A 17500-nucleotide genomic window follows, 5' to 3' on the forward strand; every position below is an offset into this window, starting at 1 on the left:
GCACAGGGCCATGAATACGTGAAGCACAGGGCCGCGAATACGCGAAGCACAGGGCCACGAATACGCGAAGCACAGGGCCGTGAATGTAGAAGCAGGTCACATTTTATGAACTGCAAATATGCAGGGTGTGCGGATGTTAGAGTCTGACAATACCGTTCATTCTGCAACTTGAAACAGTATATGGAGGTGTCATTTACAACTGTTCATGAAATAGAATTAGTAAACACAAAATCCAAGCTTCCCCCCTCCAACTCTTGAGAAAATGCATAATTCTAACTTGTGCGGTTTTGGTGGTCATAGTGATGGTTTCAATAGTGGTAGCAGCTTTCACTTTTTCCTTGTTTACACAACTCACGTAGTTTTCTTTTTATCCAGAGATAAGGGTGGAATGGTTTGTTGTCATTTGTGCACCAGGAACTAGTAATTACAGAAAAATAAGCATTGTACTTGTATAGCTGTTGGCAAAATTTGAACAAGACAAATAAAGTAATGTAGTTGTCATTGGATGGTCTTCATCTCTGCTGATTTGAAGACGAGGAAAAGAATGGACCCGTCAAGGTTGTGGCACAGCTATGCTGAGTTGCTAATGTAGACTAGGCCCAAATATGATAAGAACCGGTCCATAACTGTTGCGAAAAATAGTTCTTAAATAAGTTTCACATTACTGGCAAATGCAATGCACAACTGTGTCAGGTGGAAAATGCAAAGCAACAAACACGTTTTGCAGTTTAAATTGTGCAGACAATTAACTCGCAAAAGAAGAAAATCCGATGGGATGGTGAACAGGTAGCGCACTTTGCCTTTGAGCTGCTTAACTCGGGTTCTGTCTCTTGAGCAGACAACAAACTTCCAGACCGGTGCATCAATGAATGCGCCATCTCACGGTTGGGCATTAAGCTGGTTGTCGCCGGCACTTCTATCAAATTCAAAATTCCAGCCTAATGTAACACTGCATCAGTAGCACAGCCAGCTCTTAGTAATGATGCAAGTAGCAGGTGGAATTTGTAATTCAATCCCAGTACAATACGCACGCATTTACAATGAACAACAATACGAACTGCCTTTCCTCAAAGAGGAAATCTATTGCACTAACTTTTACCATAACATCTCCTCTATTGGAATAATACTGCAAGAAAACCACAAGGAGGTTCCCAGGAGGTTAGGCAAGGCAAGAAGAAATGATAAATTAATTTGACAAAAGATAAAAAGAAGGGATGAACAGGAGAGAGTCAAAACTACCGTTATTTCGTGAACCAAATATATGTGGACCTTTCCTCCAGATATCCAATCTCACCTGTATGCTGCCTTCAGTTGCTAAAACCTCAGCCACAGATACGGACTCCACATACTGCATGAAGCCTGTGGGGCATGAAAGCGAAGAGGACATGAACAGGAGGAAAAAAAAACAAGACAGACATCATTCAACGTCATGACGTCGGCTGATATGCCTCCGCCCACATTATTACACCATGACACATCGGCCGACTTGTACCAAGTTTGATTCAAGTCCCTTCAGCTGTTCAGGTTTCACATTTTTACCTGATATGACCTCTGACCTTTGACCTCTTGATGCCAAAATCTAATCAGTTCATCTTTACATCATAATCAAATGGAAGACTAAAGACTGCACTGGATCATCAGGAGGAACCCGAATAAGTAAAGAACAAAGATGGAGTCATCAGGAGGAACCTGGATAGGATTCGGGTTTCAGCCACTCCACTACCCTCAAACCCATCCAGGCGCAGCCAAGTGGTCCTGAAAGAAAACTTTCTGCAAGAATTCACTTCACCTCGACAGACGGATAAAGAAAGAGAGAAATAAAGAGTAAAAGATGCAAAAATAAAAGAAAAAGCAAGAATTAGAATGAACGAGGAGAAACGTGAAAAAGTAGAAAGAAATATGAAAGGAACAACAAACAAAGATGTCGGGAAGAACCCACATAGATATGTTTCAGCAGTTACTGCACAGGCTCAAATGCAGCAACAGGTACAAGCTACCAGAGGTCTGTCAGTGGAGAAGCACAGTCCACACACAACATCAGGGTAAGGTGCAAACATAATCAAATATACACTTATACCAAGTTTGGTCAAAATCCCATCAATGCTCCACAAGTTAGTGCGGTAACAGAGATTCATACCAAACGGGATCTCCGACCTTTGACCTCTTAACCCCATAAACCTAATTAGTTTATCTTTATATAATTATACGTACTTGTACCAAGTTTGACTGAGATAATTTTCGCCATTTACCTGACATGACTTCGGACCTTTTACCTCTTGATGCCGAAATCTAATCAGTTCATCTTTTCATCGTAACATATACGTCTACAAAGTTTGGTCAAAATCCCATTGCTGCTTCACAAGTTAACGCGGAAACATAATTTTTACAGAACGGGACCTGCGACCTCATAATTCAATCCGTTCATATTTACATCACACGTACTTGCACAAAGTTTGACTTCGATCCCTTCAGCCATTCTTAAGTTATCGCGGTAACAAAAACCTATCATAGAGACGCATGGAGAGCCAGACGCACAACCCGAAAACATGACGTATGCGGTGACTTCATCAGCGGAGGCATGAAAAGAAGTAAAGGAGAGGAGTCAAAGTAGGGATGGTTTAGTTGGGTAAATCGAGAGCAAATACTCGTACTGCTCAGGTAACAAAATACATGCAGATATCACCGACAAGGCATGTCAATGCAATTTCTCAGCAAAGCAAGAGCATCCAATCAGAAGGACACAATCAGCAAGTGTGGAAGCAGATAACAGAAATGCTCGATGGCATGCAAGTACAAGTACAACACCAAGTCAATGTCATTGAAGATTGCAGTTGTCAAATATGAAGCGATGTGAGGAAGGTATGAGGTTTGACTCCCAAATCATTATCCCAGAAATTGACTTAGCTTCTGCTTTGCGAAATGGAAGAGCCATGATGGTACTATTTAAAAGTTTGTCACTGTTGTGCTACGCGCAGCCTCCGTGCCTCAGAGCGAGTGCCCCGCAAGTACCCAGAGGGCAGAGCGACAGACAATTAAAACGATCACTTTAAACTGTTCTGTCAATTGACAAGCAGGTGACAACCAGCGCACGACATAAAACATGAGATTTAAAATGCAATATATTAAATCCCACTTTTATAGGATACGTGCAGTGAATCAAAGTCTGCATCTCGCCCTGTCCAAACAAGCGTGCAGATTCCCACGTTCAATTGCTGCAATGTGCAATTAATGACCAGTCACCAGCCGTGTGTATGGAGTGCGCAAGCCCTCTCTCACGGTAAGGAATCTCACTGCACCCCGGCCATACTATGAGGAGTGGGGAGGAATGACCTTGACACAAAATGGCCAGAGAAGTTGTCGGCATGGAAAGTCAACGTGGATGACACCCCGAGTGTTGTGTTGATTCATGATCACAACCAGTCTGCCTGCAGGAGAGGATCCGAACACCTGCGAAGGTGTAATGGATACGATCGGGTCTGTCTCCAACGTGCGCCCAATGATACAAAGCTCATGAGCCGTCGCACTCTGTCTCGGCAGTACACAGCTTATCTTTGGCAAAACGAACTTGACTGCACTCAGCCGCTCCAAGGCCCCACACGCTACTGGACCTGGATCTCTGGTTCACCTCCAAGACCTCCTCTGTGTCGTTTCTCCCGAATACTCATTGTTTCACCTTTTATCGTAACGATGCAAGGTCAACCCCAAGACAAGGTGATAGTCTGAATTCAAAGATTGACCAAAGCTTGACCGTCGATTCCAAGCATCATTTTCCATGACGAATATTTCACCCAGTCCATCTCTCCCCAATGTTGGAGTGGAGCTCTCATGTCAATCAAACATTGCAGCCTCGATAAAAGTCATCCTCAAAGTTCTGTTGACAATCCATCACGGCGTCGCGATGCCAATGACGTATCCAGTTGACTGTGAACATATCCTTTCACCCAACACGTGGAACATGTATTTAATTCAAGTTGCCTTTCTCGCAGTAACCATCAGAATTATGTAATGAAAGTTGCCTTTGACACAACCTACAATACTTACCATTTCCAATTATATAGAATTTATGAATCTGTAACAGTTGTTACACTGCAAAGATGGATGTCCATCATTTAGAGCAAAATACTGAATGGTAATTGCAGAGATGATGAAGCTACCACCAACCATCGTGCTGAATTGCTGCCATCAATGTCGTCATCACATTGTAGAAGTTCTCGTGTGTATCCATCCTTACTATGCAGTCTCCAAATGGCTCCCAAAAAGTCGCGCAAGTCGTACACAGAAACTTTAAAGGTGGTTGGAGGCGGTTAAGTTTGTTGAGGAAAATGGTGGGAATATGGCTGCGCATGTGAAATATGGTGCCAGGGAGAAATGTGTTTTTGCCTGGCAGATGTAATGAGTGAGCACTGACAGCGATTCTGTTGTTCATTTTAAATACTGTACCACTATGTGACAACAAACATGTTTTAAAACGATTTACATTCCTCATTTATCCGAAAGGTCATCCCACAATGCAATTCAAATAATATGCACAAGCAAGCTCAATATTCACAACCCTGGAAGTACCACATGCAGTGATGTGTTGTGAGTGTCAGGGAGGCATTAACACCTCGATTGTTCCGATTGACTCTCAGTTTTGCGAACTACAGTGGTTTATTTTGCTTTGTCTTATACTCCAAATAAACTTAGCTATGAATGAAGGAAAGAAAAATGGGAAAGTTAACCAATTTGACTTGTACTCCACATTGACTTGTACACGGAAAAATGTGGTATTCGAGCGTGAAGTAGGGATAACGTCGAGGACAAAACAAAAAACAAAAGGAAAGGCATTTACCATGCTTCGTGCTGCTTGCCAGAACTCTGTACGGCGTCAGTTTCAGATCCAAGTTTTCCTTACGCAGAAGCTGCCAGAAAAAAATTAAAATAAAAAAGTCATGCAATGGCAAGTTTATAATATTGTAATGGTCGTTCAGGAACATGATGGCAGGTGAGGGAAGCTATGATGTTGCCAAGCAATGACAACTCTGATTCCCAGCTCTGTGAGCACAATCTGCCATGCGATGGACAAAACCATTTCAGACTTGTAACACGACTCTGATCTTTGTTCTACTCCAGACATGATTTAAATTTGGAGAGGTTGGTGCCCACAAGTTCCCATCATGCGCTGTCTTTTTGGCTGCTTGTTGCATCATTAGTTAGGGGTGCGGCTATACCGCTGATGCAGTGCCCCTATTACCAGTATGCTGGTGATCATTTCGCCGACCTCGGAAGGATGACAGGCTGAGTCAACCCCCTGGTGTTAATTCAGTGGAAAACGGGGCTCGAACTCAGGACCCTAGGATCCCAAACCACCACCCTAACAGCTAAGCCAGCACCAGGAGCCCACAAGTGAAAGACAAGTGTAAAGTCATGAGATTAGGCAATAAACTCTCGTTGCACAACATCTCACCGCTTTGTATCTGAGCAATTTCAGTGGGAAAACAGCACAAAAGGTTTTTGCATGAAATTCTATTTTGGATGGGGGGGGGGGGATAATAATAATAATAATAATAATAATAATAATAATAATAATAATAATAATATTTTAAAAATCGAATTCTGATTTCCAACAAGACTTGAACAAATCGATTCAGGCTTCAGTTACAGTGCAGAAAATAAATAATCGTTGAAATTTTCATCCAGATTAAAGTGAAAATTTGAATGTGCACAGCAACCCAAGGTACGTGGATGAGCATGCGCAATCAATAGAAAATAGGAAAATCAAAAACACATCGAGATTTGAACCTGGGATTTCAACATCATGAGATTATAATGTCACATGTGATGCCAAACAGGAAAACACTGTCTCTCTGTCTCTCACTGTGTGTCTGTGTTGTCTCTGTCTCTGTCTCTGTCTCTGTCATGGACTTTCTACATGCAATTGCTTTGTGCATGTGCTTTGTGTTGTTTCCGTGCCTCATACAAGGCCAAATTGCCACCTTCGTCTCCAGAAATCCATCTGTTGGAGCAAAAACTATAAAAGCAAATCAACAATACTGAATGTAAAATGAATAGTGCTTTGGGATACCCAAACCTTAAATGTAACTAAAATAATTTTTTTAATCACGATTTAATCCAGTAAGTTCAACCCCATGCTGTCAGAGCCATGTGCATCTGCAAGCTCTTGATCCTAATGTATCCTCCACAGGGATACCGCACAAAATATTCACCGTTCATCTTAATTGCTTAAAAACTCCATCCAATCGGTGTACAGTATGCCCCTCTCATTCCGTTTAATAACACCAGGTAGGTCGACTCAGGCTGTCACCCGACGGAGGTCGGCAAAATGAGTGCAAGCTTCCTGGAAGTAGGGGGCACTGCATCAGCAGCACAGCCACGCTCCCAGCAATGATGCAACAAGCAGCCGCAGGCTGCGTACGAAATAATAATCATATGCAGAAACTGATCACCCAAGCAATGTAACCCTTAACCCTAATGCCTATGAAGAGGAAGTGAACGCGGACATTTATCTCCAAATTCATCTTCTCCTCCATCTGCAGATATGGACACTCGAAATGCTGCAGTTTATGAAGCTCTCGATTATGGTTCAGTGACCAATCTCACATGTTTCCTTGCGAGTCGTAAGAGGCAACTAAAGGGTTGGCATCAGGAAGGGCTTTCTGGCTATAAAAACATTGCCTCAAAAAGGAACCATGATTGTCATGGGACCTGCACGGCTAACCCCTGCTCCAGCAGGAAAAATGGCCTTAAAATGTGTGTGTGTGTGTGTGTGTGTGTGTGTGTGTGTGTGTGTGTGTGTGTGTGTGTGTGTGTGTGTGTGTGTGTGTGTGTGTGTGTGTGTGTGTGTGTGTGTGTGTGTGTGTGTGTGTGTGTGTGTGTGTGTGTGTGAGATTGGTCACACACACACACAATCATACATTTCATTTATTATTATATACATATATAGTGTGTATATATATATATATATATATATATATATATATATATATATATATATATATATATATATAATATTATATATATATATATATATATATTATATATTATATTATATATATATATATATATATATATTATATATTATATTATATATATATATATATATAATATAATATATATATATATATATATATATATATATATATATATATATATATATATATATATATATATATATATATATATATATATATATATATATATATATATACTGTATATATAAATAAATATATTTAGTTTCAATTCCCATGAATCACAAGTGACTGAACTTAAACTATAACTTTTTGTTTTGTTTTTAATAAAAACCCAATTTTTGATAACACGGTTTGGCTAAAGGAAGCATCGATTCAGTTCAGCACGAGTTGATGATTTACATTTTAAAAGCAACCTTGAATGTAACATTCAAATGATTTTGTTCGTATGCAGTACAAGACTGAGGGGTAGTATCATTGGCTGAGGGTGCGACTGTGCCGCTGATGCAGTGCCGTCTACTGGTTCGGGCAGGAATTTGGAATTTGTTCAAGGTGGCAGTGTTAGGTCGCTTATTCTTCGCAAACAACACCGTAGAATCTTCAACATACACAAACAACTGCTGGCAGATGGGATTCCTGTTTAACGTCCATTTGAAGGCACACACGTTGATGAATCAACCTGCTGTGAAACACCGGGATGACAGTTTATAGCTGCGTCAGGATTCAAACCCAGGCTAGACAGCTTAGATGCTCGGCTTCTTCGGACGTGAACGTCATCCGGGTCCAGCACTCAACCCCTCCCGTTGCTTCACTGATGGAATATGAACACCATAAGCCCGATATCTGACATCCACAGGTGACGGGCTGAATGCCAGGCGCTCGACACCAGAAGGCGGATTTTGTAAGACGGCGTTACATCTGGGACGTCATTACGGTGTTACTTCTTGTGCTAGGCCAGGCCTTCATGGCAGTGGATTATTCATGACACGATGAGAATTGCATTTTGCAACGAGAAAAGAAAAAAAAAACGACGTAACGTCTGTCCCCTGGGAAGATAAAATAAATTCATAATATTGTTTTTTGGTGAATAATTGTGCATATTACTAAAATTCATTTTTCAACAACCGTCAGTGAAGTGGTGGGTTCAATGCTCGTGTCAAATAAAATGTCAATAAATCATAACAACCTTCAGGCCAAATCAAAATGATTCACGACAACCTTACGATGCAATTGATCAAATCTTCGTCACACTCAGTGCATCACACATCTTGGTGAAACGTTACAAGGCTCGTGAGAACATAGTAAAAGAGTCAAGGATGTCGATCATCGACATGCCAAACTCAATCATATATGTCAAAGTTAACATCTCGAAAAGTTCCCATTTAATACTGAAGGATTACAGGGCGATATTTGTATTGAAAGCTTCTTATTCTTCTTCTGGAAACAAAATATTCCCTCCCTAATGTTTGTGTTGAAAACCGCCTCTCTCTTTTTTTGTACAGAATGTCAAAGCTCGCATGAGAGCTAACACAGAGAACATATAACAAAGGGAGCAGGAGACAAAAAGACAGGAGGTTGTGGTGAACTGCTGTTTTGAAGAGTGGGATTGAAGAGAGTGTGGGAGTTTGTTCCAGAGGCAGGGAAAAAGAGGAATGAAGGACATAGAGTCCAGGAACAGTTGGGTGCGACTGGGTAAGGTGGGCACAGAAAGCGATGGGTTTGGGACAATGGATTTAGAAGCAAACACTGAGTTTAGGCATTCAGCCTTTTCACGTGCAGCGTCAGCTGTGCGGCCATTTGAAGTAGGGGGACGGAGGGGGAACATACACCAGAAACACTTCACTCGACACCACCGGGATTTGGAGGAGGGCAAGAAAGGAGAATTAAGAGAATGGAGAAAAGAAAAAAATTGTTACAGTGGGACGTTTTCAGAGATGCCAACTTTTGGAAATCAGAATTAGGGAGGATTTGCAACCGACACCAAATAATGTGCGTGAAGCGCACATCTCGAGCGCGGAGCGCTCGACCCTTGCGGCGGGGTCCAGGGCCCGCCTTAGGGCCCTGGAAGCTCTGGGGTTCTAGACGCTCTCTAGTGCCCTCTGAGCCCTATTTTGGAGCATTTAACATGTTAAGAATTCCCACTTTTTGAACAAAAAAAGGGGAAAATTGTGCACTTTTTAATGTTACATGTATGTTAATATTAGTAAGTTAGGGGACAATCAAAGATTAACAAAAAGCACAAAAGAAGCAATATTTTTCTTACCTTACTGGCTGGTACTACTGCTGCTTGCTTTTTTCCATGGCAGCTTTGCTGAGTGACAGCTGTGTGGCTCTTTTAGCCCTTCTGATTATGTCTTTGCTGTATTCTCTCTGGTAGCAAGGGGTGCTATGAGCTAGTTTTTCAATTAAGAGAGCTTCCAGGGTTTTGACACTCAAATTGGGACGAAATTCAGTATGATTCTTCCGTACAAGACTGAGTGCCCGCTCACATGATGCGTTCGAATGAGGAATGACCAAGATTCCCTTCATCACTTTGCTCAAATTAGGATACTTCTTGGCACCAGTGCAGGGATCTGTGAGCTGTGAAATCCGATGCCACTGCTCATCCACTCTCACTGTCTCAGTAGCAATTGTAGCTATGGAGGCGTCTGCCTGGTAGTGAGCGAATTCACTCTCAAGACTGTCTATGTCACTATCACCGCCACTGAACAGACAGGGGAATTTCTTGATGAAAAACTCCACACAGTCAAACCCCACTTCTTGGTGTAGCTTAACATCCAGCACCTGAGCATACTTGGCTAATTCATCATCTCGCGGCCAGGTTTTGAATATGTAATTGCAGGCTTTCACATAATATGAGCGAACTGCACTGAAGAAACCTTGGATGTCTGACTCACTCAGAGTGAAGGTGGATTTCTTGAGACTCCTTTGTTCCCTTATATACAGTTTGGCATCGTTCCCAATCATGAGGTCCTCATCATTCTTCTGATGATTTCTGTCAGAGAAGGGTACATTTACCAGAGCAACCGATGACACCGATGGTTTCAAAAACCGTACGAAGATATCTTTCAGAAGACCATTCAATTCTCCGTGCAGGAGATGAATACAGGGTTCGTCTCTTTGGAGCAGAAGATTCCCCTTCTCAAAAAGCTTGTTCGCATATCGAAGGAAGAAACAATAGAGTTTTGTTTGCGGAGACAAGAACATCCTGTTGACACGTTTTTCTCTAGATTCCTGCACAGTGTTTGAGGAAGATGCGCTTTTAGTTGTAGAACTCGTAGTACATTTAGCCGCAGGGCGATCACACTTGCGTTTACTGCCAGCAGAAGAGGTCAGACTCGTAGTACCAGATCCAATTTTACGTTTGAGGAGAGAGCTTGAGGTAGGTGCAGCCAAGGAAGAAGACCTCTGATTCGAAGGTTTTGCTGAGCTTCTATCAAGTGATTTGGCAAAAGCAGAACTTAACTTGGGTCCTTCTTTGCCTGTAGATGGGACTATCACAGTCTTTCTCGATCTGCTTGCAAAACTTGAAGGGATCTGCTTTGTAGATGAACGTGATGAAGGGCCGGTGATGCTACCTGCTCTCAGCATTGGTTTTGGTGCTGTCCCTGCTGTCTTCTTCGCAGCAGATACTGCAGTGGTAGTGGTGAATGCTGCTCCACTAGTGCTTGATCCTGCAGTGCCAGTACTGGCAGTAGATACAGTGCCGTCCTTCTTGCTCGTTGTTAGAGTCTTGGCTACAGTTGGTTGCATTTTTCTTCGTACTTCTTCTTTGAAGAAGAGGCGAAGTGGCTCCCACTGTTCAATCAGCCTGTCTAGGCACTGACCAAGGGACAGCCACCTTGTTGCGACATGCTTCAGAATCTTGTGTGTCGGGGCATCACAGAGTTCTTGCAGTGCTTTCACTCCTTTGACGTTGCGTTTACTACTTTTGTCCAAGTAGTAGTAAATATCGATGAGAAAGTCATCTAATTCAATGGGTAAGGCCTGAGCCGCCTTCTTGGTCAGTATTGTGCATCATATGGCAAGGGCATCCCATGATGTAGCACTCTGGATTTTGTTTGTGGATATAAGCAGCGACTCCTTTGTGCTTTCCCACCATGACAGAGGCATTATCAGCACAAAAGGAAACACAATTTCCCCACGGAATTTTCCTGTCACTGAACTCATGATCAAGCAGTTTGAAAATGTTTTCTCCAGTGGAATCTTGTTTGCACGCAGGCAAACTTAGCAAACCTTGCTTCACAATCCCAGCACTGTTGTCATAGTACGAAATCAGGACAGGATATAGCTGGGCCTCACCACTGTCATTGCTACCGTCTGTAGCTAGGCTAAATGGAGCTAGTCTAGCAATATCGGCAATAGATGAAGCAGTAACATTTGACAACTCACCAATTACACTGGTCAACAACAAATTTGTTGTCTGCATTTTTTAAGCTGATTTAGGACGAATCTGATGCGCTGAATCCAAAACTCACATTAGTTTTGTTCAATCAGGTCAAGTTTTTGAGATATGGCCACATGTCGTTTTTTTACATATTTGTTCACATGTACGCATGTGTGGGAGCATTTTAGAAGAAGTTGGTGGGGGTAAAATGTCATGTCAAATAATTGTTTTGATTGGAAATAATTATTTTAATGACAAGAAGTATTCAGGTACGATAGTTCTAGGTGATTATGTCGAAAAAGGGATCAGTTTGAAGTCATAAAACCTCAAAATCTTCCAAAAATTGGTGAGGCAAAGCATAAAGTTCGTGGATCAAAACTAAAGTTAATGGGGCAGATTTTGTAATAATGTGATACAAAAAAGTTGTATTTCTTGAAATAACGAACTCTGAAGAATGTACAATACCTACATGCGCCAATTTATGACATGCGCTTCTGCTCAAGCTTGGAGTGCCACAGTACGAACCCAAAGATTGGAGACTGTTCATTGACAGCAGCAAGCGATCACTGAAATGTGTTCTGCTACACAACGGCAACCAGTTTGCCTCTGTACCCATCGCTCACTCGACTACACTGAAGGAGAAGTATGAAGCGGTGAAGTACGTGCTGGAGAAAATTGGTTATGATCAGCATAAGTGGTTTATTTGTGTTGACCTGAAGATGGTAAACTTTTTGTTGGGACAACAGTCTGGCTTTACCAAGTACCCATGTTTTCTGTGCATGTGGGATAGTAGGGACCGTGCTCAGCATTACACGAAGAAGGACTGGCCTGTGCGGGAGGAATTGGTGCCATGCAAAGAAAGGAACGTCATCAACGACCCTCTGGTGGACAGAGACAGAATACTCTTCCCACCGCTGCACATCAAGCTCGGCTTAATCAAGCAGTTCACCAAGGCTCTGGACAAAGATGGTGACTGCTTCACTTACTTGTGCCAGGCTTTTCCAGGATTGACCATGGAGAAGTTGAAAGTTGGCATCTTTGATGGTTCTCAGATCCGTCAGCTCATCAGAGATCCAGAGTTCAAAAACTCAATGAATGAAGTGGAACTGGAAGCGTGGAAGACATTTGTTTTGGTAGTGAAGAACTTTCTTGGCAACAATAAGGCCAGAAACTACGCAGAACTTGTCAACAACATGCTGACTGCTTTCAGAAACCCGCTTTGCAACATGAGCATCAAGATGCACTACCTATTTTCACATATGAACCGGTTTCCTGAGAACCTGGGTTCAATGAGTGACGAGCAGGGGGAGAGATTCCATCAGGACATGAAGGAGATGGAGACCAGGTATCAGGGTCGCTGGGACGCAGTCATGATGGCTGACTACTGTTGGAATCTGAAGAGAGACCTCCCTGCCGCTGAACATTCCAGGAGTTCGAAGAAACGGAAGTTCAAGCCCTGAAGTTTGAACAGTGGTGACACAACATGCAATTTACTTGTACTTACCTTTATCAATGCCCACCATTCAGATGACAGTAATCGATGTTTCTATCATGTAATCAATAAATGTTGTTGGCAAAACATTTTTTTTTCTTAAAAACATGTTTAGGGATGATATGTGTTGACAAAAATCAGCTGATAATGCCACAAAAATGTAATTGATTTTGTCACAAGATCTGATTTTTTTCAAATCAACTTAGCACAAAAACCTGACCTGATGGAGAGAAACGGATGCCATTTCCTGATTCAGCAGTGCCAGAATACCCTAATTCACTCGTAGAAATCTAGACAACATTCAGAAAGTAAAAAATTGTTGACCAGTGTTCTTTTTCTTCTTTGTTCTTGTTCTTTTTTTTTTTTTTTTCTTTTCTTTTTCTTGCTTTTTGTTCTTGTTTTTTTTATTTTATTTTTCTTTTTTTGTTCTTGCACATCTTGCACATCTTGCAAGTTTTTGTTCTTGCACATCCATACTTTGAAGCAACTTTTGAATCTGGAAACATCTTTTGAAATTGAGGTCCAGCATGATCTGAGACTGATATGGGCAAGTTATGTTCCACAATAAATCCACTAAAGAGAAGTTCCGCCGTGTAACATCCTCTTCCTCGCTTGTCCCTTGTTTGGTGAAATAATTCAGAAGTGTACCGGTACTCGTGCTCGAAGATCTCTCCTTTGCAATGTCTGTGTGCCGTTTGCTTCCAACGTGCTTCCGAATATCATCGCGACCTCCGTGCTCAACTGAAATATCAACGCTGCATACTGTACAATACGCATGATGAATTCCTCTTTCAGACTTTCGAATACACGGGTATTGGAGACTGTATTCGGTCTTGTACTTCTGAGACCATTTCTTGGTCTTCGTAAGCTTCTTTTCTGCCATTTCGTAATCAACATCGAGGGCTTGAAGCATCGGTAACTTCGAAGTCGATGTTCCACAGCTGCAGCGCGACTCGTAGAACTGTAGCGGCTGTTAAATTAAACACCGCACGGTGGTCGCGACCGCCGGGCTGGTACGGGGCCCAGCTGCATGCAGTGAGCGTATCGCATGCATATACACTGTGCATACATACCGCATGCACTGTATTGCACACAAACCGCATGCACTAAATCTCAGTGCATGATCGCATAAGCGAGATCCAGACCCAATGTTTCGCTGCTCCTCATTTGAATTTGCAATTTTTTACGTACAATTTGGTAGCAGCGAACGTTATGGAGTTACCACATGCTATACGTAGCAGACGATGCTTTTCATTCAATTCTCATACCAGTACATTCTGATTAGTGAACAGTGCAAAAATATCAAAATTTCGGGAGGATAAGGATAGTGATCGTAAGGGCGGGAGTTTGGGTGAATTTTCGGAAGCCTCCCGATGAAATCGGGAGGGTTGGCATTGCTGCGTTTTGGACATGGGATGAAGGAAAGGTCAAATTGAAAACAGCCTTTTGAAGAAGAAAAAGAGAGTCGTGAATTATGATACAATATCGAGAACCACACGTGTGAAAGAGGAAGTTGAAACATTTTTAGAGACCGTTTTTGTTTTTTAAAATAAAGATTAGGTAATATTAGGTGAAGAAAAGATCTTGAAGGTGTATGATGAATATGGATCGGCAAAAGTAGAAGGAAGATGGACACTTGAAACCCTTCTTTAATGTTCCTTCCTTTGTAATATGTCTCATGTGTCGTTTATCGGGAAATTCAGCCTTGCAATGTCAAAAAGGTACGAGTATGGGCGCGAATGCATGAACCTCGAACATTCAAAAAGAGCCATGAGGCTCAAAGGAGGGATTTCCTTCAGAGTTATGGCCAAACCACCAATCGATGCAGGGCAGAGTCCGGGAAAGGTTTTCCCAGTCCGGTTTCCTAAGTCCGGGAGAGCCATACCTAGTCCGATTGTCAGAGTCTGGGAGATGTGTTTTTTTTCGTTGTTGTTGTTTGTATACATTGTCGAGGCTCGTATGAGAGCTAACACACAAGCAAGTGGGGCATGGGACAAGAGCGGCGGGAGAGGGAAGGACAAAACAGTGGGGAACAGAGACATTCGGAGATCTGTGGAAGGGAGAGGGATGGGTGGGGAACACAGGGTATACAAGATTGACACTACAGGGACTTTCAGGAAGGAAAGCAGGGAATTTGTTCGCAGTCCGAGAGACGTCGTGTCATAATGCAGTAGGAGGAGTTCAGCCCAGTGAATGGAGCGGTGAGGTCCAGGCTGTGGGACTGGTCAGGTCACTTTGTTTCCACCTCTCAACTGCACAGGAACGGGTGTGCACTGGTCCCTCCTGGCTCGGCTGTGGAGGCGTTGGATCTCTGAACAGGACTTTAACAGGTATTTTTCAGTCTTGTCGCTACTTGTGGTCTTTCTTCTGTGGTGTGCCTGTGGGCCCGTTAAGGTTGATTTTGTTAAGGTTCTTCCATCCGTACAAAAGCCAGGGCATGTGTTTCACAATTGTAATTCGGTTTGTATAAAAAAAGACATTTGCATGTTCCCTGTTCCGCCTCCCCTTTTCTTAAATACACACGAGTGAACTGGGTCTCCTTTGATTTCCTCGAGACACCACAATCAATAAACCCGTCAGTTTATAAGTCCTATAAAAGATTTGACAGGATTGATAGTGGTCGAGAACAAACCCCCTCCTCATCGAGCGAGACAAAATGCTCTAAAAGTCGCCATTTTGTGTGGCTTGGTGGGAGGAAGAATCCAGCATGTTGCTCGATTGACATTGGATGGACCAAATTGAGCTCGGTGGAGGTGAGATTAAGCCCTTGACCCAGCTCGCTGCATTTGTGCCGAATGGCTGACGAGACTGCCGTAACAGTACCATGCAGGTGAGTGACTCCATCTTCCTGGTTCCTTCCATTCACACTCCCACATCCATCACATGATTTCTCAAAGATTTAAAGGCTGCACTGCACCTACGAAACCAAATACCTTTTCCCAAGAAAAGAAAGGAGAAAACACAACTGTAATTACACAGCAAAACAACGTGGATTCAGCATGTGATGACATCAATAGGTGGATTAAGGGTAGGAGTTAAATTTCAGCATACTCCACTTACTGTTGCCTCTGTGCCAAATCCAAAATTAAGAGAAATACACCTAACCTCAACCTATGAACAAGCAGGTACTCTTTTGGAGATAGATTAGGTAGGCAAGAAGCATTTTTTTTAATTTTTGGCACAAAGTAAACTCTTGATGTTAAAGGGGAACACAAACGCTCAGGCCATCTCGACGCTAATCTATCCCTTGATACCTTACAAAATAGATATGATATGAGGATGCCATAGCAACGATTTCAAGGGTTAATCCCGCAATTGAAGGACTTGTGATTTTGACTCCCGCCCATGAGTGATGCTTTGTAGAAAGCTGACCTTGTCCATGAGCGAAATTATCTGCAGGATAAGTTGGTCTTGGCGTAGATCATCACCATGCTTAAAGATGACCAGATACTCCTCACGATCCACTGTGCAAAACACCAGCTTGGCAGGCATGAGGGCACTCTGACAACAACATTGTACCAATGATGCAGAAACAATTCTCTCAATGTTATTTTTTAAAATAATTTTCTGAATGTCGAAAACAAAAGTATGACAAACAAAATAAAATAATCACGATAATAGCTAAAATAAATTAATTAAAGAAAAATAAGCCCTTCAAAAAACGACAGAGCTGGGAGCTTTGTAAAAGTCCAGGGACTTTGCATGCTGTACACAGCCATATTGTGTTCCTTATACTCACTTTAAAGAGTGTTGTTTTCTCAGGTTTGATGGAATCAATATTGAGCTCTGGGTCCAATGGAAGTGGAATCGGGTCAAAGTTGACAAAGTTTGATTTTCCAACCTCCATCTCTCCGAGCAAGCTTTGTAATCTCTCTATCTGTGAATAAAGCAGAATCAATGAGGCATACGTGCACATCATCAGTACCAGTACCTAATGAAGAACAAGACGTAAATCTCAAGGCACAAGATTTAGAAAGCACTTTGCAGGGGGTGCAAGTCCAACTCTGTTTGACAAAGTAATACAAGGACCAACACTTTACAGTTTTTATATTGCACAAATCACCTTTTTTCGTCGGTTCCCACTTTCACGTTGTACCGCCTTCATGAGGTTCACAAGGCGGTTCACAAATCTTTGTTGCTCAGCGAGCACACAGCGTCGTAATCGCGTCTCCTTCCCACCCTGACAAATCACATGCGGAGCAATATTCTTATTATGCAAGTTTATGATGCCAGCATTAATGATCTCATAAAAGGATGTTAATAAATGATCGATTATTATTCTCATCCGTAATCATAATCTTCAAAAGAACCTTTCACCTTATTCAGGGCTCGACATTAATGGGTGTCCGGAGCACTTAATTTTAGCGTTGGGCCCCCAAATTTTACAAGTGGTTGGGTTTTGGATGCCCAGTCGGGCACCTGGTGTTGGCTTAATGGTTAGGATGGTGGGCTTGGGATCTGAGGATCCTGAGTTCAAATCCCCTTCGGCTGTTGAATTAATACCAGGTGGGGTTGACTCTGCCTGTCATCCTTCAGAGGTCGGCAAAATGAGTGCCAGCTTGCTGGTATCCTGCGTCGGAGTGGCGACCCATCCAGGATTGTGCCCAATAGCCAAGGAGACTGCTCAGGCAGCACCAACGCTCTGTACAGAGT

At 42.4% G+C, this 17500-nt stretch overlaps 1 protein-coding gene across 13 annotated transcripts in view; it reads right to left on the minus strand.

The window, feature by feature from the left end:
• Positions 1-17500, minus strand: part of PIK3C3 (phosphatidylinositol 3-kinase catalytic subunit type 3) — a 199313-nt gene that overhangs the window by 55825 nt on the left and 125988 nt on the right. For all 13 annotated transcript variants that reach the window (XR_015061976.1, XM_085896488.1, XM_085896482.1 and 10 more), the window contains 5 exons: positions 16911-17027; positions 16587-16724; positions 16220-16348; positions 4832-4901; positions 1295-1359 (listed from right to left, as the gene is read on the minus strand). Coding sequence is in view for 12 of the 13 variants with exons in the window: in XM_085896488.1 (XP_085752614.1) it covers positions 1295-1359; positions 4832-4901; positions 16220-16348; positions 16587-16724; positions 16911-17027 (519 nt within the window). In the remaining variant the exon portion in view is untranslated. The remainder of the gene's footprint in view (positions 1-1294; positions 1360-4831; positions 4902-16219; positions 16349-16586; positions 16725-16910; positions 17028-17500) is intronic.

The sequence above is a fragment of the Eptatretus burgeri genome, chromosome 9, assembly GCF_056783735.1.
Source record: "Eptatretus burgeri isolate ZD-2024b chromosome 9, Ebu_testis_v1, whole genome shotgun sequence".
NCBI classification, from domain to species: domain Eukaryota; kingdom Metazoa; phylum Chordata; class Myxini; order Myxiniformes; family Myxinidae; genus Eptatretus; species Eptatretus burgeri.